The sequence below is a fragment of the Ischnura elegans genome, chromosome 2 (genome assembly GCF_921293095.1).
Source record: "Ischnura elegans chromosome 2, ioIscEleg1.1, whole genome shotgun sequence".
Taxonomy (NCBI): domain Eukaryota; kingdom Metazoa; phylum Arthropoda; class Insecta; order Odonata; family Coenagrionidae; genus Ischnura; species Ischnura elegans.
This window is the reverse complement of record NC_060247.1, coordinates 25,790,980-25,812,598: the sequence shown is the minus strand read 5'-3', so window position 1 is coordinate 25,812,598 and position 21,619 is coordinate 25,790,980. Positions and strand designations below refer to the sequence as shown.

The following is a 21,619-nucleotide window of genomic DNA, read 5'->3' as shown; positions in this document are numbered from 1 at the left end:
AAACATTGTATGAGATTATGATTCACCACTACATATTCTCAAATTTGTTGTAGCATAGTCAAGTTTATTAGAAAAAATAATAAAAATAGCTGCTAAAATGCTTCTTAGAAGTATATAAAATAATGACAGGCTGATATGAGATATTGCTCAAAACAACAAATACCGTATTCCTCCGAATATGGTCCCCCCCCCCTAATTTTGAGGCTTGAGTTTCGGGAAAAATTAAAAAAATGAGTTTGAATATAGTCCTCCCTTAACTTTCATCACGGGCATTTTTGGAAAAAAAGGGGGGACTATATTCAGACAAATACGGTACATCAATACAGTACGTGTAGCACTTTAGCATTGAAACCCATGTGGTAACTAATAGGAAAATGTCTCAGGTTATTTTTCAAATATACAACTTGGCTTTGCATACGTTACTACAGATTATCAGATCTCTGCTATATACTTTTATACTGAAGATATTTCTGTTGACGCAATATTGGAGAGAATATTTTCATGCATTCAACTCAAAGCATTAACTGATTCATTTGGCTCAAGCATTTGTACTCTTACTTCCAGAGTTTTAACACTTCAAAAGGATCAAGACATAATATAAAAAAAGATCATAAATTCTACTCACCCTATCTCCTGCCAAAATACGGAAGGAGTCGATGACCTGCTCTGCAGTGTCTACATCGGTCGATTCGCGAGTCATAAAGTCGAGGAAGGCATCAAAGTGCACATACCCTGAGTTGTTGGGGTCGACAACAGCCAGAATCCTCTGGAAGTCAATCTCACCCTGAGAAAAAACGAGGTGAGGTCAAAGCATGTAAATCATTCAGAACAGACTTCATTTAAAGAAACATTAAACTATTGATCAAAAGTAAGAGTTCTTCCAGTAAAATAAAAAAATAACAGCAAAGAAGATAAGTAATCAAATACACATCAGTTCAGCCTTTTCAACATCAGAAAAGTCCAGAATGTGGTGTTATGGTTGATTTCATTGCATTTGAAGCAGTATATTTTGGATCATTCAAATACATTAATGTATCCAATGAAAATTTTCTTGGATGTACCACACATAGATACATCTAAAGGTTAAAATGAAAATTAATATTCCCATTACGCAAATATATCAGTGATGGATACATTTGGTGCTGAAGAACCATGGAGTATCATCACAACTGTTTCTCAACCCTGGGTTGAATCACTTTAATCAGAGATGCAATTAATATAAACTATGTTTGTAATAATACCATGACTGAAGAAATCAACACTGATACTTCAATAAAAATAATATTTCTTCCTTGAAATTAGGTAAATACTCTCTGAGCTTTCAGTCAAAACAAAGCAATTCTTTTAAGCCAAAAAGGCTGTTTGTTCATTTTTGTGACTTTTTCACTTCAATGTAAATCTTAATATAATGTTAAATCATTTTTCTATTTATTCTTTTTTTATTTATAGAACTCAGGTCCCTTGCCAATGGTACCTGGTCCCTTAGAAACAAATACAGCACTGTAAAAATGATGTTAGAGAGCAGGTCTTAGATGTGACTTTTGAGGTGCATATTTACTACACAAAATATATTTTTCGTGGACATCATTTGCTTACTTGTCTATCCTTGCCTATGCTATAGCCCAGACTGACAAGACAGGACTTGAATTCTTCAGGAGTCAAACGGCCAGTGCGGTTCTTATCAAAATGGTTGAAACTGCTACGGAATTCGTTCAAATGCTCCTGAAAATGTAAAAAAATAAAAGGTCAAGATTGCAAAATGGAAATGCCCTTTAATTAAATTCAGTGAAAATATAAAGAAAACTCCTTTTCTTTTATTTTCACCTAAAACAACCTTAAGAATGAAAAATGGCAAATCATTCATTTACACTTTCACGAAAGATAAAAATAATTGGAGGGATGCAAAGAAAGAAAAGGAAAGTTACACACTCAAAGCTAATTATTAAATATTTTCTCAAAAAAATACAAAATGACTTTGCCCATGAACATGTTCAAAACTAGACCATACTCTTGTGCACATTTCATGTTTCTTTTCTACCAACTTTTTAATGTGGTCTTCCAAATGGAAACACCCTTGCCCTGAGCACCTGCAATCATTCGCCTTCATTTGAATTTCCCATTGATCTTCCTTCACTTGCATTCTGATACAATAGAACCTCGATATTGAGAAATTCAAGAGAACCATTAATTAGCAATTATTTTATTGAGAGGCTAATTTTTTTCAACAAACTTTCAATGATGTTGTAGCCAGTACTTCGAATTTAAATGAACCCAACAGTATTCACTAACATTGAACACCTTCTACTAATAAAGTTGTAAGTGCCGTCTTCCATGCCGGAGGTGCAATTAGTCACTAGCTACTGAAACTTGAAGTACAATCATTAGGAAGGACCAAATAAGGCCTAAATATTAATTATGCTGCCTTAAAAGCGTATATTTTGGGAGATTCACGAGATGATTTTAGACAAACAGTGTCGAGGCTTGGACCAGTAGCTGCTTTTGATGGAGCACAGGTCTACATTTTCATTCCTCTTCCTGTCTCGCCCTCCAAGTGTACTCCTTCACTCGTCACCATTTTCCGACGGAAATCAAAACCACCTCAAGTCATTCGTACTCGTGCAATTTTGTAATAACAAAGCTTTCCTATGCTTTAATTCGTAAATTTTTTCTGGATTACAGAAATCTGTTGATAATAGTGAAATTTCTTAAAATCCATATAACACAGCTCTACTGTATTCTCACTTCAGATTGAAATCAAATGCACTATTGGTATAGCTGCCTATTCTACCTCACTTTGCTTGTAAACTCACTAACTGCTGAGTAAAATTAAACTTTGAGACATATCTAGGTACAAAGATACAGCAATTTGAAAATAGCAAACATCCCACACAAGAAATATTGTATGTATATGCATGCTTTCTCTCAGCTTGCTTGAGCTGGGTCCCCCCCTACTGTGCTTTCTACGGTACACTCCCGATTATCCGGCTAATGATGGGGAGAGACGGCACAAATAATCAGAAAACATGGATAACCCAAACTTTCACTTTAATGTCTTGTAATGCTCATTACTTACGTAAAACAAACAATACATTATTATTTATGCAGTTATTCTGTTATTTAAGAGTGTTTCCCAGACTTATTGAGAGCTTTCTTCGCCGGTTTGCGATATTTTTAGCGGTGATAACATGGTTGCACTCGTACTATTAATGCTCCATGTAAGGCCTGGTTTCGAAAACCAGACTTCCGCGGCTGTGTGATCACAGATACAGATAAGTGGTTTGCACGAATGCTTCAAAACCACTGCTCGGCATCGCAAACTACACTGTCAGGCACCACGCCACGTAGTTGCCTCTCGCATAAGTTGCCGGGGTTGCAACTGCTGCGCGACGTGTGTCTGTTATCAAGGAGCGCGGTCGCGCAATGCGAGGCTTGGAAAACAGGAATATGGTCCTCCCGTGAATGCAGCTAGCGTGTGATAGCTTCCATTTTATGAAGGGGATTCTAACGGATATAATAAGTCCCATGTATCCTAGCATTAATGCGGTAAATCCAATGATTTTTCATCTGATTTTTAAAATAAATATTGCGGAAAAAATTGTACGAGAGTGAAAATCATGCACGGATAATCCGCAACCTGGATAAACTGCAGCCGGATAATCGGGAGTCTGCTGTATTACCTTTTTCAATTCCCAAATTCTCTATTGATCAAATTGAAATCATATTGATCCTCTGTTATAATGCTGTAGTTACATCACACGTGGATACATTGCTTTTTGGTAGTTTCAACTAAAAGCAATATAATTCACCCATTTTCAAGGAGTGAGTCAACCCTCAAATAGGCTCCTTCCTTTGAAAATGACATTAAAGGTTTTGAAATCGATCGGGAAATATGTAAAGTTGTGTGAAATGCACAAAGTTTGATACATACCTGAGTGATGCCCTTGGAGTCCCTGGTAAGAATCTGGTTTTCAACTTCATTGATGTTAAGGTTAATAGAAGTTAACAACTGCTCCCAGCCCACACGAAGTGTTTCCATAGTGTATTGAGTGTAACGATTCTCAAACACCATTCCTTCCTGTACAGCTTGGTGAATCTTCTCCAATTCTTCAATGTGTGTCATGTAAGCATATACAGCTTGTTCATACTCCTTCAGCCTCTGCAACTGCTCCTCCAAAGAGCCCTTTAAGAGGATACAAAATATAGTTATGATAAAAATGTAGCCAGCATGCAAATTGTAATTAAAAATTATATTATCCTACTCATAAAAGGCAGAAAAATGCTAAAGAGAATTTGCAATTTAAATTTGATGCATGGAACAGCCAAATTAGCAAATATTAAGGAAAATAATGTCATCCCTTTCAGTGGAAAATCATAAGTCTAAATCACACAACTGACCTGTTATTAATTCAACTTTCAAATATTTGTGTACAATAGAAAATAAGAAAGTCAAAAAGTAATGAATGCGGTGTGATATCAATATTTCATTTTACATTTAACAAAAAAGGGTGAAAAGATAATGTACAACAGCAAATGGGACATAAAACTCAAGATAAAAAATTAAAACATATAACCATTGATTCAAGTTCTGTTTTTTCCATATTATAAAAAATTGATATCAGCAGTATTTCTGCAAATGATAAACATTTAAAAATATAGACAGCAAAAATGTGTACCTTACAAAAACTTAAATCTGATAGCAATTAAATGACGTTTTTTAAAGTTTATAGGTAACCTAAGTTAGTACCTGCTCGAACCTCACAAACAGTTACTTATTTCCTTACAACCAAAATAAAAATGATTAAAATTAGTTTTTAAGTAAAAATTTATTTAAAAAAAATGCAAAATTGGACAGGAAAATAATGGTACATTAACAGCAGACTCTCGTTAATACAAATAACCTTATTATGAAGGTCTTGCTTTTACGAAGCAAACCTTCGTCCCGATGAAAAGGCTAATCCAATCTATAGTAAAAGAAGCATCATTACAAAATTCAGTCCTGGTCCCTGAGGGGTATGAAAAGAACTTTACTACGAAGCTCTACGGATAAGAAACAGCATTAGGTGGATATACACTATGTTATGTTATAATCATTGTGCTACGTTCAAGTTCTTTTCGTGCACTGAGCCCCAGAGCGTCAATTATGGTCCCTTCTTCAGTAGAATATACTTCAGTATCCACGCAACATCATATAATAAGCTTCATTCCTGTAGAATCATGGTGACCCACATACTACTGTTCCTAAGTAGGCCGTACACTAAGTCCTCTCCCTACACAAATTTGATTTACAAACTGTCAGAGATACAAACATTCGAAAAATTCAAGCGTGTCTGTAATTTCAAACTTGGTGCTTATCAAGGTCTCCCCTATATTGAACCATATCTGTGCATCATGGTATTTGTCACACTTTGTCAGGATGTGTAGGATAATTAAAGGGCACCTACACCAATCACACTGAGGGGCTTGCTTCTCTTAAGTGAAGAGAAAGGCATGAGTCAAAGGACAATACCTTATCTTCAACCATGTGATTACTACTTCTTTCCTTCGATTGTTCCTGACAGAGGGGGGCCAAGCTAATGTTATTGCCTTGATGCTTTGGAGTTCATCACTCAGAGTCTTCCAAGACTCCCTCCACTGTTCAAGTACAGCTTTTCTAAGTGACGCTCTTAGGTCTTCGTAGGGAAATAGCATTGATGTATACTCTTCGTCACTCAGAGCTTCCTTGGCCAAGACATCTGCTTTTTCGTTCCCAGCTATCCCCTCATATCCCGGAACCCAAAGAAAACATACATTTACTCCCTTTCTCATGAAGGTCAGCAGCATGAAGTGAATGTCTTAAACTATTGGGTGCATGGGTGAGAAGCCAGAAATAGATTGTAGATAACTAAGAGAGTCGGTGCATATGACAAAGGAGCCACCATCGTGACTTAACACGTTGCGTACCGGGGTATTTAAATTCCTAGGAACGCCGATTTGGAAATATGTGCCTATTAGGGCATAATGCCTTTGGTTTAAACATTGTTAAAACGCTAATGTTTAGAAATTAACTTTACCCAATCAAACGTTATGATGCATCACTTCATTATGAATAAGGAACAACAACTGAAAACGTACTAACGAACACGTATTGTATGCTTTAAAATTGTTTAGGTTGACGCTCCTAAATGACGAGAATCTTCGTCATCTGTCCGGAATGTTTGGGAAAAAAATGACGAGAATTCTCGCCATCCATACGCAACGTGTTAAGGCTTCCAAAGCCATCTCAATTGCAAAAAGTTCCACTGTGTAAACACTACACATAGGATGTAATTTTGCCTTTTGACTTGATGATGGGGAGGAGAGAAAGCTGCACATGCACACAGATCTGTCAGTGTAAACGGGGATGAAGTTGGGGTGGTTCCACCGAAACATAAAAAGCTGATATAGCTGGTATTCTGAGGGAGTAGTGGAGGTTTTTGGTTGAGATCGTAAAACCGCATTAACTATAGGAGTGGGAGTCAACCAAGGTGCGTGGGTAGAGTACACAACAGGGCATAGGATGGGTTTAATGACATTCATCCACATTCTTCCACTGATAAAATCAAACAAAAGTGCTTATTTTTACACATTTGGGCTTAATTTTATCGCATATATCATACACATGACTCTAAAGCTATTCCCTAGTGCAACTATATGTATGGGACATTGAAGAGACAAGGCATCTTTTTTTTGGTATGACTCCTAAAAGGAATGTTCTCACGAATTTCATTATTTTGAACCTCGGGTTTTACATGGTATGGTATTTGGAGGAGGCGACCGACAGCTGAGGTCATTTGCGCCATGAGGGAAGGGTATGGAAGGAAGGGTGGAGAGAAACCCGGCGTCGGCATTAGCCTGCTCTTGACGAAAGGCGCCAAGGGGACCACGGCTTAACGTCCCATCCGACGGACGGAGTGTTGTGCTTGAAATGTCCTCCACACAACACTCAAGCAGGGATCGGGCAGTCTCTGAAAATTCTCTGCCACTGCCGGGATTTGAACCCAAGCTCGCCGGGTGGGAAGCCAACACTCTAGCCACCACACCAGCCCGAACCCCCTCGGGTTTTACAGTTCTGTGAATTTCGTATAAACGAGAGTCTACTGTACTTATTTTTTTCTGTGCGCCTACTCATTATTCAGTTATTTGCATCCAAACTAAAATGAACATAATTTCTTTCTTGATGTTGGACAGCCTGAATATCATCATCGACGTATAAGCTGTGAGTTATGGCACAGATTATTATTATTAACTATTCTGTATTTTTCATAGCTTAAGTTATTTGTTATTTCAAAATCTGATAATTATCAACAATCTACCTGTTTCAAAGGTTAGAATTATTATAATTTGAAACAGGTTCTTTGCATTCATGGCAATGATGTTTATTAGTGAAAAAGAATCCTTACATGACAAACTAACATTTGGGCCACTGAGACACAACCCAAACTATAAAATTAATGAAGAAGAAACTCCAGAGGAAATATGATAACAATCTAAAAATCAACGTAAGACTTGACACTTGTTTCCACCATTAAGACCACAATGAGAAAACAAAGACTTTAACATTTCTTGAATCTTTTGATACCAAGAAAAAGTTTTTTAACTATGATAACTTACTCATGGATGAATACCCTCTTTTTTAAGACCATTCTCATGGGTGTAACTTGTTAAATTTCTTAATGAAAAAGTATGAATAATAATTTGCAAGTAATTGTTATGAATGCAATTTTCTTTGTCCTGATCGAGATCTGGCAGAATACAATAAACACAAAGCTCAAGAGAAAAATTTCAAGGACTGGTAGGTTTTGGGATGTAATAATGACAAGTTGAAAATCATAGATACCTATCAAGAAATAAGTACGGAATTTACTCGGGGGAATCCTTATTTTTACATTGGAATGATAAATTTCCACTAAGGGAAGCATTCTGTATTGTCTAATGAGTAGAGTTGATCCATAAATCACTCCTGAATAAATTCAGAAAGGGAAAATTATTCCACAAAAAATTGTACAACTTTCAAAATTAACTTAAAACTGAGGCTCTTCAGGATCAACCTTAAGAATTGTTGAGATGCCAAATATACATATACATACTTGCAGTCCCATTCCAATGGCAGTGACAGCATCCATTTGCCTTTCCATCCAAGGACCCACTTGGTTAGCCTTCTCAGCAAACTGGCGTCGCAGCATTTCGTTATCTTAGTTATATGTTAAAGAAAGTAATTTTTACCACAATTCAATAGTATAAAATTTCTAATCTCAAATATCAAAATAAATGATAAAAATTCAGGATTCTGGTTGAAACGGAGATGACTATCAAGTGTTATTAACATATCTTGGGAGGGAGGGTAGTGAGCAAAACTTTAATTACGATATAGGTCGTACTTCCACCACATAACACCTGAATCTGTGACCTTAATATGGATGTCTTGCATGAGAATGGTTGAAATTTAACATGCTTGTTTGTCATGAGAGAATTCCATGGTTGGAAGATTTCGGTCAATGTAGTTCTATTGCAAGTTGGATACAATAGTCATTTGGCTGGAATTCGATTATGCTAAAAATTAATAACCCTACGTCTTTGAAGGTGAACGATTACGTAAAAAATAAGGAATTACAGTAGAACATACATGGAAACATATTTTTAAGCATAAAAAGAGATTGGTTTCATTGCTTTAACAATGTAACCTAAACAGCATAAAAGGATACTCTGCTGCTTTCTTAACTCAGCCGCTAATGTAGCATCTCTCTGTGGTACAAGCTGTTGCACTTCGGACCACTTCTTTGTCAGGTCCTGAAAATGACAATAACATAGAGTAATCAGCAGCAACAATGACTCCCTGGCTACCTTAAAATCAAATGACTTTCAGAATAGTGGATTGAAATATTTTCAAATTAATTTATAAAATGTGTATAGTTATTCAAAAAGAGAAGCTATTATTAATGAGTAAATACATAATTTAGTGGTAACTTCTTGAAAATGTTATTACACTCTGATTGAAATACATATGCCCATTTTAGAGCTAACAGAAAGTGATTTACTTAAAGGGATCACAGTCTTCCTTAACTTTGTCAATACTATTATCCACTAACATTTCCTTTTCAAATGCATAAATATTCATGAAAATGTGCAGGAAAAGTGTATCAACCAGCAATTTTAGTGAGAATTATATAATGAATATTTCTATTCTACATCATGAGAACGCTACATGCACATAAGCAACAAATCGGTGTTATCACTTGGCCTACCTGAAATTTACTGTCCATCCCTTCCTTGTCAGCAAAAAATGTTAAAAGCACTACGTGAGCATAACATTAGGGTAACTAGCCAAAATTGATCAATGAAAAATTTATTCCTAATTTTTAACATATTAGGCATGTTTACAGCCATCCATGATTATATTCTAAGTTTACAAACACCGCATAGTTCTGGCATTTAAAAAATGAATATTGAGAAGAATAGAACCATGTTAACTCCTCATGTTACCAAATGTATTTTTTCATTCAGCAAAACATATTATGAGAAAGATGCCTACTGCAGAGGGAAAATAAACACCCAAGTTTCAAGAACTCAAAAAAATGAGGAAAAAAAATTGACCTTACAAATACAAGTAAAATACTAAAAGCTGCTAAAAAAGAGATTTTTACTTGATAAGCCACTTGAAGCTTCTCAGCATTTATAGAGAAAGATATAGGCATTAAATTATCCAAAGACAAAGCACATTTGTTTCACATCTACAAGAGATAAATAGGTAAAGTTATGTAGAGTTATAAATTGAGCTTGGACATGAGAACTTAAAATTAACTTCAATTTAATAATCCTAAAAATACTACACAAGTGATGTTCAGCAGCTAATTCAAACTACAGATAAGCTGATTTTTTCCCCTCAAAGCCAAATAATCTAAATATCCCTCCCCATGGTTAAAGACTTGATTTGCTTTTTTGGTGAACATCATGTTCATTAAAATGCAACTGAATGGTATTGAGGTGACTGGTACTGTAAGTGGCATATGATTTGTTGTTTGAGCAACTGAAAATAAGGTATCAATTTTTCTAGATCATTTTGAAATAACATACAAGAATTCACCATCAATAAATTTCCCATTAAAACTGGTGAAAACATTCTCATTGGCAAAATGAAGCTGCCACAACTAAGCCAATGGGCTCCAGTCTATTTTTGTTTCTAAATAACATACTGCATTACAAAGAAAGACAAAATAATAAAAAATAAAAGAGAAGTTTGACAGAATTGAAAGAATAATTTTTAGACATTACTTCATATATATGAAAAGAGCTCAATGCTCAGATTTAGCCACATGGGCGGATGCACAATATAAACGTTCCCTCTTTAACATGGCATCAAAAGCAATAAGTAAGATCTTTTATCTACAATGCTACCAATCAATCATAAGTGAGAAAGACTTTTTGGAAGATGACTAGGATAATGGAATTTTTCCAGTGCACTTGTGGGTGTTAAAATAAAAGTTAACTGCTAGATAACAACATTCTCTGAAATCAATGCTGAAACCTCAACTTTCGTATTTATAAGTTTTTTTGAGCGGTTAATATACTCATATGCACTAATAATAACCCCTCAGATCAGAGAATTTCATAGTCTGACACTTTAATCTATAATTTGACAACACGGAAAAATGTCATCATATTTCAATTGATGTACAAAGCCCAAGTTATCTGTCTTTCAATATTGAAAATGAAAAATTTATCTCTTTAATAAATACAATTAAAAAGGAGAAATGCTCAAATATACCTTACATATTTTGACATCTATACGATCTCACTTACAAGTCACCAATTTCTGAACTTAACCTTTAATTTGCCAGAAAAGGGCCACCCTTACTAATGGAAAATCATTGCAGTGAAACTTCCCTGAACATGGAGCACATGATTTACATATCTATTTTGAAGGAAGCCTACTCCAAATGGAAAACAGGAAGGGGAAATAAAGGTTTCATTCTTAAGTCCAAAAATGACTTTTATACCAATAATAAAGAATATTTAATCTCTGTCATTGAGCATACTCTTCATCTAAAATGCTCAAATAATTAACTGCTATTTTTTGCACAAGACTCATGAAATTGTTTCTGAGGTCAGATATAGTCAAAGGTTCACAGGTTACCAATCCATGACCTATACAAAATCAAATGGACACAAAGTTAAAATGGTTTGATCCAAATAATATTTCTTCAAGGGAGAATTTTTGCATCTGCGATTTAACTAAAATATCATAGGCTTCCAATGCAGAAACAGAATTGATTCAAAACCATGTAGCTGGCAGTCAAATTGGGCAAAGATTCACAGCATAAAATTACATTGATAATGTCACTCATGAAAAGTGTTAACTTAGCCCCTAAACCTTCAACTTAACCCGTAGAATCATTTTTTCCAACCTACAAAGGGAAATGAGGTTCATATTAACCTTACTGAAGGAAACAAAGATACAATAACATGGTAAAGGTTAAAAGGTTGTAACCAGGATATACTGCATTGACAAGTCTATACAGGAAATGGATGGGGTAGTTACATAAGGATTCTTATACATATTTTTACATACATCGCACCTACTCTATTCAGGTACTAATTAAATAACGAATGTCAATTGCTATAGTCCGATTCGGAAATTTCTACTGCAAGCTTCCTCATAGAGGAAAATTATTCTGTTTTATTATGCACAGAAAATACACGGAAATATACCAAAGCAAATTATAGATGAATTGGGTTTTCAATTTCATTTATGTTTACCTTTTATTCCATCACGAGCATGGCATTGAAAAGAAATATTGTGAAGAATATACAAGTATAACTTAGTCCCAAAGTTATCTAAAATAGAAACTCTGAGCAAACATTTTCAGTAACCTACATATATTAAAGCTAATGTTAAATCCAAATTTTATAAAATAAAAAAAAAAAAATTTCAAACACTGTGATTCCAGCAACCCTTCACAAACAATTTGGATTTCAGTTCAAAAATGTTCATAGGAGTATTTGGAAGCTTATTTTACTCATACCAAACTCAGGTTTTACACAAACAAAAACACTGATTTTCTGAGTTTCATTAGAATTACAAACAAGGCAATAGTACCATTTGAAAAAATGTATATCCAATTAAAAGATTGTAATATTGAAATCAGTAAGGCAGAAAATTTGAAACTTATAAAATATTGTCAAAATGAAATGCTGAAAACAATACAAACACTTACATTGGCTGTAAGAGTAGTATATGGGTTATCCAAACCACCAGGAACTTGATATTTCTGTGCAAGCTCTTGTACTTCTCGAACCAAACCAACTATGGCACCATACTCCTTATCAGCTTCACCCAAGGTAGCCTTAAATTGTGCATGAGCATCCATGAGGCCCTGAATTTCTTCCATTGTATGCACAATGAACATGTCAACCAAATCTTCTCGAGTTCCATCCAGCCAGTTATTGAAGGGCTGAAATAAATGCATAAATTAGAACAATGTAATTTTAATTCACCATTTAAAAAGTATAATATCAATTAAATATGAGGAATCAAATTACCTCAGGTTTTAAAAGGAAGTTCTGAGCAATTATATACATACTTCAAATTTTATCAATTTTAGTCCATAGATAGATGAAGAAAACTACCACATTTTCTCACAACTATCGCAAGAAAAGAAATAGTAATAGGTAATTAGGTAGAACATGTGAAGGGAAACAAATTAGTGAAAATTTCAAATGGTTCCATTTTGACCCAAGTTCTATGAAGGGGCAGTAAGCTGAATAAAAAAGTTTAATACGTTCAAATCTAAATCAAATACAAAAAATAGTATTCAACTTGAAAATAAATATTTATGCATCAGAACAAATGACATTATATTAGTTTACAGGGCTATTCTGGAATAGATTGTGATTCCACAATTAAGATGTAGGATGCTATCTGAGTGCCATATTATGCCCCCTGATTCTGTAACTCACGAGAGTATGTACGTACAAGTGTAATTTGGGGTTGCTTTATAGAATCAATAACTATGCCAGCATTTGGCTGGCATGGTTTTGCAATTCTATACTTCCCAATTCTCCCCATACCAGCACATTTTTAATAAGCCGATCATTGTTTCCATTGCAAGAGACAATAAAAATGACGCAAAGGATACTTTGGCCACATATCGTGCAGAAAGCTTACTGTGAAGAAAGGCATTTGCTCTGGTTGGAAAGAAGAGCAATTATGGATCACTCGAATCCCTTCTACCCTAATTCTCATACCAATCACAGATTTTGCAAAGGCATTATATGCAGCCAGAATCAGCTTAATATAATTCAGCACAGTATAAAGACACAAAATAGGCATTATTTCAAAAGGAAAATAGTGGTAGTGCTAAATTAAGCCCTCAAGTTACAGAATAGCCCAGTCGTTTACATAGAACAAATAATAGTGACCACTAAAATAATACCGAGAGAAATACATTAAGTAAGAGAGGTAACTTACTGCAGCTCTCTTTGCAAACTCCAGATGAAGAGTGTCAATCTTTTCCAGAATTCGCTCTGTTTCATCTAGTGTCTGTCGACGACGCTGTGTAAGACTGCCAAGCCTATCCCACTGATCACAGATGCGCTGACAGCGAGCATTAACAGAGGCACTGTCATGATATTCCAAGGCACTGGAAAAAAATTCAAATAATTTTCTCATTTCAATAAGGCACACACAAGTGAATGCACGGCACTTGAACAACTTCAGTTAGTTCCTTATATGATCATATAGCTATATACTGCAGGCCAGTGGCGGATCTATGGAGGAGGGGGGTGCTGAAGGGGCTATAGCCCCTTGGATATGCAATTTACACTAAATAGAATAGTAATTTTGCTCAGATCCCCATTACTGCTGGGAGGTTATCCCATACATAGCCCCCCCTTGTCCCTATCCTGGATCTGCCACTGTTGCAGGCCATTACAAAAAATTATTTCAGCATATTGAGTTGCAAATGAAAAGGCAAAGATATTACAAAATAATGGGAGGAAATTTAAACATTAAACCTGTTTCATACAAGGCCTACTAATTAGATTTAGGATATAATAATAAAAAAAACTTACTTGAGCTCTTGAGCAATTGCTGCAATTTGTTCTACACGATCTTGGTGAGCTGCTAAGTCACTCTCAAATGCCTCGTGCTTCTTCTTCAAAGCCTTGAGTTCATTCAGACGGCATTGACGGAAGTCATTACTCTTCAGCATTTCTTCCTTGCCTCGAGTCCAGTCTTCATGAATGTCAGCCTTATGCTTAAACTTTTGAGCAAGATGTTCCAAACGCTCCAACCTGACCGATTGTAATTGAGTCTTGGTTACAGACATTCATATATTCCAGTATTGACACAAAAACTGATGCTTTTACATTCTCTCAGAAGAAGATAATGAAGATAATATTCATAACAACTCACCTCATCATCTCAGACAGGAGCCATTCCTCAAATGCCTTCTCCCCAATCTCCAGACCTTTCCATGCATTGGCAATATCCTGATAAATTACAGTAGGCATAACATTAAATTTGGGCAATGGATAAAAAATAACAGGCGATACTTTTCATTCAATTCAAAATTTATTTTTTCGTATGCCATATATCTCTCTTATTTACCCAGCATCAAGAGTTCACAAGGTATTGATATCGCAAATAACAAAGTAAATATGTAGTTCAGTTTAAAAAAAAGTGGGCTTTTGAGACCCTAAGGTTTCGAAGATTTATAGTTGAAACACATGATTAAAATTTATTTCACATAGTAATATGTGACAGAGTTGTGTTAATCATCAGCTGCTTTAAATAAATCAAAAGTAGTAGGAATAATGGATGAAACATAAAATGACAAGATCACTCCTCAAAAAGATAAATTTTAGTCATCCAGATCAAATCAAATTCATTTCATCATCTCACTCTTAGTAAAGGTAAGCATTTGATACTTGGATTTGCAAATAATTTCACCTAAAGGTTATGAGGTGAGTCTAAGACTCATACTCAGTCTTCAATAGTATTTTACCCCTCACTTAAATGGTTAAAACTACGAAATCACTTTAACAGGGAAATAAGAGAGAGATAAAACATTTGATTTGGAAGTGAACATTTTTCAACAATTCATAATGACAATTTCAACTTAATTGAATAAAAAGGAAAAAAATAATAAATTACTAACCGAGACCATTTTTCCCTCAGTAGGCATATATGCCGGCCTATTGGACAGGCGCAATTTTGTTTGGAGAGTATTGAAGTTTGTCTCAAGCTTAGCCTTCTGTTCAACACGAGGTGGCTTATGTTTGCGGCGGTATGTGCGGTACTCTTCAAGCTTCTTCTGAACACCAGCAAGAGAATTGTCAGTCTGACGAGATTCCAACCAAGGCATAGTGCGTCGGATCCATTCAAGAAGCTAAATAGAGAAAGTGCTCATTCAAGTAACAATCAACAACCACATAACATATCAATACTTTAAAATTGACAGAAGAGTCCACACTTACATCACTGGCCAATCTCTCATACTCCTCCATCAACCTTTCATTCTCCTGATTAACTTTAAGTACTTTACAGATACGATTTGCAGCAGTCTCAGCCTGTAAGGCAAAATAAATTGTTTAATTACATAGCAATATTCATGTGTAAACTAAATAAATGAATTACAGAAATTTGATGATTAGTATGGAAATGCTAATCAAAGGCTCATAATTTTACCCACCTTCTGAGCCCCTGAGAAGCTGTGGTAATATGACGACACATAAGTCATTACTGCTCTCTCATCAGGCATAGCGGTATTGACCAGGTCTGAGGAAGTAGGGATAGTGAGCAGCACATGCAAAAAGGTGTATCACACATGAGTAATTCAATCCACAGCAGGCATGGAACAGGGTAAACCTGTTATTAGTAATATATCTACAGAGTTAATTGGATCTTCTTTCCAGCCAGATAGTTACTTTTGACTGTAGGATAAAAGCTTATTATTCACACACACGTATTCAAACATACATGCACTATATTTCAAGGAATATAAAGCGATGCTGTTTCCACACTGGTGCATGAAGACCCCATGCTTTAAAATGTACTTTTGACACTGCACTCCTGACAACTTTCCGTAGCTGTCCTATGCTACACACCTCCTCCGTTATCATAAAAAATATTTCAGGATATTTTCACTCACTTATAAAGGATGATCTTGATGCTAAAAATATATATCTTCAACAATAAATTGGTCAAAGAAGAATTTTAAATACTAAAACTACAAGGTAATTCATAAGAAATGTGAATGGCATTACAAACTTAAGATCCAGAGGAATTTAATTTGAGATATGTACTAGAGAAAAGTTCACAAAGAGCACATCTTAAATTTCTCCCATGAAATAAAAATAATGAGACAAATTTTATCCTAATTTATTTGCTGCAATAATAGAATTTAGTTTGTCTATTTTATATGCCAGATTACATTTAAATTTTCGGAATAGGATTAAAAATGAATTTATCACTGACCACAAGATGTGAAGCATGTTCAAGGTTGTAACCAAATACATATTTCCATTTTTTTGTTTACACCTAAAATTAGGTCTTCAAAAATTGCATAGATAGGAGTAATCCATACTAGAAAACCAGAAGCTAATACTTAAGTATTTCTCCGTATTCAGCAAGTTTAAAGTGTTCCTGACATAAGTAATGAAATTCTCACATTAAAGAAACTAATCCAAAGAAGTATGATGGGAAAAAGTAAAATCAAATATTTACTATACAAAAATAATTTTAACAAAAAAAAGAGGGATTTGAATCCTACCTACATAATCAGGCATACAAAAAATGTAAATACACTGACAAAATAGCATAACGTAAATCTCAAATGAAATTTTTAGACCAATTATGATTGTTGACAGTGGTGAATTAATACAGAAGAATGCAATAACGATAACTTGAGGGACTGTAACAATCTATGAATTGAGAGACTGCGTAAGCATTTTCCAAATTAAATTAATAATTAGTATACAAAGCCCTTTAGAAATCAATCATCAACTTTGTTTACTCAAAACTTACAAAGCATCCCTTTGGTAAATAAGCTCATAAAATCATCACTTGGTTAGATACATAATGCAACTCGAAAAATATTCCAAACCAAGCAAAAATGCACGTCGTCTTGTGTAGGAAAATAAAAGTACATTATTGGATAAATGGAGCACAATTCCACTCTCTGGGATAAGCAAACTCGCACACATGATAAAGAGTTTGCATTTTACCTGCATGGCACCTTGGAAGGCATGGTAGTAGCAGGACACATAGGTCATGATGGCGCGCTCATCAGGCTTGGGCGTGTTGATAAGGTCTGTGAGAGAAAGAGAGACTCACCCAAAAGAAACAGACTGAGCATGCAAATTTTTGAGATGCCATTAAACAACTATAGATGTAGCAGGTGCAATGATCTATTCAGATCTGGAGGAAAAATACTTTGAAGGCCTACAAATTTTGACACTCATTAGAAAAATAAAGGTAATACATATTTCATTCATACCAACAGCGGGGAAACTAGTGTACATGATCGAGTATAAGGTAGAACTTAGTAGAAGATCACTGCAATTCTTAAATTACAATGAAATAAGAGCAGTAGTTGATTTAGCAACTGTTTATTTATTTATCATATTCATCATGGCATAAGGGTGAATCAATTGGGGGGTCCAGACCCCCCCAAATATAAAAACACAATTTCTTTTATAAAAGAAAACAAAATATTGAAAAATCATGAATTAACAAAAGATTTATTTGACAAATGAAGTTATTTCCATTATGAAAAGTGTTAAAAATTGATTCAAAACCCACTACTTAGCACCCTGTTTTTCAAAAATTTTCCACCCTGGTTTTGGACCTCCTGAACGGAATTCTTGGCTACACCACCACTGGGATAAATCACTGAACTATCAAGGACTTCACTTGATTCATAATTTTATATCTCTTAATTTCGATTCATATTCTGAGTTTCCACTCCATTCTCCACGAACTGCTTTTCGATCTGATTTGCTTTTCCTATCTAGTAATTTAAAGGCTATAACTGAAAATCACCTATGACTACCTGCATCCAAATTTACTTCCCTCTAAAATTGGTATCACTGGAGAATATAAATTCTTATTTTTTTATTCAGTAAGAAATGTGCTCACCAGCAAGTCAAGGTAAGGATCTAGCATTTCCTTAAGGGGGTGGCACACTTGAGGGCAAGCTGTAACTTTTAAAAATGTGCTGAGGGTGAGGGAATCACCAGCAGTACAAACATGTTTAAGGGAAAGGGAACGCAGAGATCACATCACTCACACAGAGGACAATGTTACTGAAATTTGTAACAAGGCCAACATTGAATTACATATATAGTGGAGGACCTTAAATACGGAGAGCTTGGTACCAAAGGGTTTTTGAATTTCTGGTCTTCAAAACACGGAAAAGTGGTACACTTTTTTTTTGAGAATTTTAATGCAATAAAACCATAACTTGGAAATTGGAACATGAAAGGGATTTTAACATTCATCATCATCATTAGTCAACAATCCTAAGATTGGTTTGACGCAGCTCTTCATTTCTCTCTCCTATCCGCTAATCTCTTCATAGCTACATATTTATTCTCTTTTACATCCTTTATAACCTGTCCTATATAACTCATTCGGGGCCATCCCTTGCCCTTTTTCCCTTCCACTTGTCCTTCAACGATTGTCTTCATCAGACCATCGTGCCTCAAAATGTGGCCAACTAAGTTGTCCCTTCTTCTGCTTAATGTTTTTAGGAGGCTTCTCTTTTCTCCTACTCTCCTTAGCACTTCCTCGTTACTCACACAGTTAATCCATTTTATCTTCATCATTCTTCGGTAGCACCACATTTCGAATGCTTCCACTCTTGACTTCTCTGCTGCTGTCAACGTCCAAGCCTCGCTTCCATAGAGAAACATACTCCATATGTAGCATCTGATGAATTGAGCATTTAACATTAATTAGCATAAACCTTCTAGCAGTATTTCAATTTTATATACAGGTCTGGCAACATGTGAATGCGTGGATGGTATGTCGAACAACCCCTACAAGAACATTCGTTGCCTTTGATGGATTCAAGTACTCTACATTGAAGGAGAAAAAAACTTGCCAAATAAGTTTTCATATCATGACTGTAGCTTCCGCAGCATAAACTATAAGTGCTTAATGCTAGATGAGAACGAGCAATAAATACATCTTTTTCTTCATTCTCAATAGCTTTTGTTGATAGCATTTGCTAGCAGATGTAGTGATATCTATCAATACCTTCCTTAGTTGGACAGTAAATCTCTGCAAATGCTTCCATATTTTGTAAACTAATTAATTTATAAATGCGTTCAGGCTCTTGTGCTAGATATTTGAGATCCCTACGTGTCCCTGCCTATGTTGTTAGCATACATTCATAGCGTGTGCTGACTTCCTACTTGTCCCAGAGCAAGGCTCGGAGAGTGGTGCCACGAGGTGGCAAATCGAAACATTACGCAGAGGAATTTTCAAACGTTACGGATTTCTGGTTTTCCGGGTTTCTGGATTTGAGGTCCTCAACTGTATTGAGATTGAACTCTATATTCAAGTATTGTGAGAATATGCCATTTAACGTAGTTGCAGCGTAAATAATCAATCTTAATGAAGTTGATTTTTTTTCTACTTTAACTTTGATCAGTATATATTTTTGAGCTATTTTCAAACAATGCTTCATACAAATATAAGAAGCACAAACTGAAAATTCACCAATGACGTGTAGGTGGTGTATTCCCAAACAATAAAATAACACTGATAATAAAAATGAGACGAAGAGAATTAGTCTCAGATTAATTTAGATACTAATTTTTTGGATGGGTAAACTAGATATACAAAATTTTAACACCAGAAGCCTACACATTTTTGCTACAAAATTCTTTCGCAAGAAACAGCTATATAAAAATATATTTGTAAAATTGAATAAAATTGTACATAAAAATATGATTCTACTGTTTTACTCCACTTATACTCGATTATATACCATATATTTACTGAGGGGTTATATATATCACCCTATTGTAAAAAGAATCATTAATCATCACAATAAAAAAAATTACCTAACATGAAACTGGAAAAAAATGAGTCAAAATCACAACATGAACTGCACAGCATAATTACCATCAGGATCCAACATTCTTGGGATGTCCAAATACTTCTCTGCAACATCAAATGCAGTATTCAGGTTCTCGAGAGGATTGTCCTACAAAAAGATCAATATGATATCACTCAAAACTAATAGCAACTATTTCAAAGATTTAAAAATTACCATCTTTTATTATTAATGTGGATATACAGATCCCAATGTAATATTTTGCACTAAAACTTAAAAAAAATTATTCTTCTAAAAAGCAATCAGCACAATTGATTTTCAGAAAAGTTTTGGCATTGAATTCAGTCAAACCCAGTTAATACATACAAAAGAAAATTTTCCATACCTTGGACAACTTGTGGTAGTCAATGAGGTCTGGACGATGACGGTGAATGAGGGCACAGAATGCCAAACCATCCTTGAAGCTTAGGTGGAAGTTCTGAACATTGACATTCTTGTAAGGAGCAGTCTTTCTCTGGCACCATAGAAGCAAGCCTTCTTTAGCAGTCATTTCTTCAACTGAAATATCTTGGATGGCAAATCTCAGAATGATGGTCCAGATCATTCCAAGAGTCATTTTCAGGTTTCCATCCACAATTTCTAGAATAAAAAGAAATTTCATGTAGAATTTGATGTACTAACAAAGGTTTCATTATCTTCATTATGTTTTTCACTGCGGAAATTAAAACTAAGGAAGCTCACTCACAACCAGTAATGACCTTCTCAAATCATTACCTCTCTAAGGTCAGGTCAATAAATTAAAACCATGGAAAACTAGAAAGTACATTGGATGAAAAGTTCTCGGGCTTTCCACCGGGTAATAAAATCCTTCTCAGCCGACGTTTCGATGTCCATCAGGGGCATCATCCTCAGGGCAACTGAGTATGATGCCCCTGATGGACATCGAAACGTCGGCGGAGAAGGATTTTATTACCCGTTGGAAAGCCCGAGAACTTTTCATCCAACACCTACGCCGGGAAAACACCCGATTAGAAAGTACATTTTTTAACATCACGTCTTTGTTGCACATAGTAAAATCAAAAATCCATGTAACTTTATACTTAGAATTGGGAAAACTTTAAAAGCAGTACAACTAAAATATTTGACATGAAGCAATTTCACCAAGTCACACCTCAAACTATCAATTTTTGATAGTAAATGCTTAGGTACACACTTATAAATGAAGAAGAAAAAGGGATTTAAGCAATACTAAATCCTACCGATGTGATGTTGAAAAGCTTATCCAAAAAGACAAAAATACAAACACACGCATCCAAAATATAATGAGAAACTCCTCTCAAAATGGCTGGAAAAGCACTATGAAAATTGAATACATATCCAATGAAACTACATACATGCCAGTTGAAGAATTAAAAGAAATATTTTTCCATGCATATGATACAAACCCTTGCCATATAAAAACTGCATTGAAGAGATTTTTTTTCAACTTATTATATGCATTCAAACAAAAATAAATTATCAAAAATTGTATATTATAT

The 21,619-nt window shown here is 35.0% G+C and overlaps 1 protein-coding gene across 3 annotated transcripts in view; it reads right to left on the bottom strand.

Annotated features, from left to right (window-relative positions):
• Nucleotides 1-21,619, bottom strand: part of LOC124153484 (alpha-actinin, sarcomeric) — a 66,632-nt gene that overhangs the window by 3,230 nt on the left and 41,783 nt on the right. Inside the window, exons 3-17 of one of the 3 annotated variants that reach the window (XM_046526677.1) lie at nucleotides 20,467-20,720; nucleotides 20,150-20,231; nucleotides 17,211-17,327; nucleotides 15,708-15,793; nucleotides 15,493-15,585; nucleotides 15,174-15,404; nucleotides 14,429-14,505; nucleotides 14,086-14,307; nucleotides 13,484-13,655; nucleotides 12,231-12,467; nucleotides 8,721-8,805; nucleotides 8,106-8,209; nucleotides 3,929-4,180; nucleotides 1,597-1,722; nucleotides 626-784 (exon numbers count right to left, since the gene is read on the bottom strand). In XM_046526677.1, coding sequence (XP_046382633.1) covers nucleotides 626-784; nucleotides 1,597-1,722; nucleotides 3,929-4,180; nucleotides 8,106-8,209; nucleotides 8,721-8,805; nucleotides 12,231-12,467; nucleotides 13,484-13,655; nucleotides 14,086-14,307; nucleotides 14,429-14,505; nucleotides 15,174-15,404; nucleotides 15,493-15,585; nucleotides 15,708-15,793; nucleotides 17,211-17,327; nucleotides 20,150-20,231; nucleotides 20,467-20,720 — 2,297 coding nt within the window. The remainder of the gene's footprint in view (nucleotides 1-625; nucleotides 785-1,596; nucleotides 1,723-3,928; nucleotides 4,181-8,105; nucleotides 8,210-8,720; nucleotides 8,806-12,230; nucleotides 12,468-13,483; nucleotides 13,656-14,085; nucleotides 14,308-14,428; nucleotides 14,506-15,173; nucleotides 15,405-15,492; nucleotides 15,586-15,707; nucleotides 15,794-17,210; nucleotides 17,328-20,149; nucleotides 20,232-20,466; nucleotides 20,721-21,619) is intronic. The other 2 variants (XM_046526676.1, XM_046526675.1) reach the window with 2 other exon arrangements.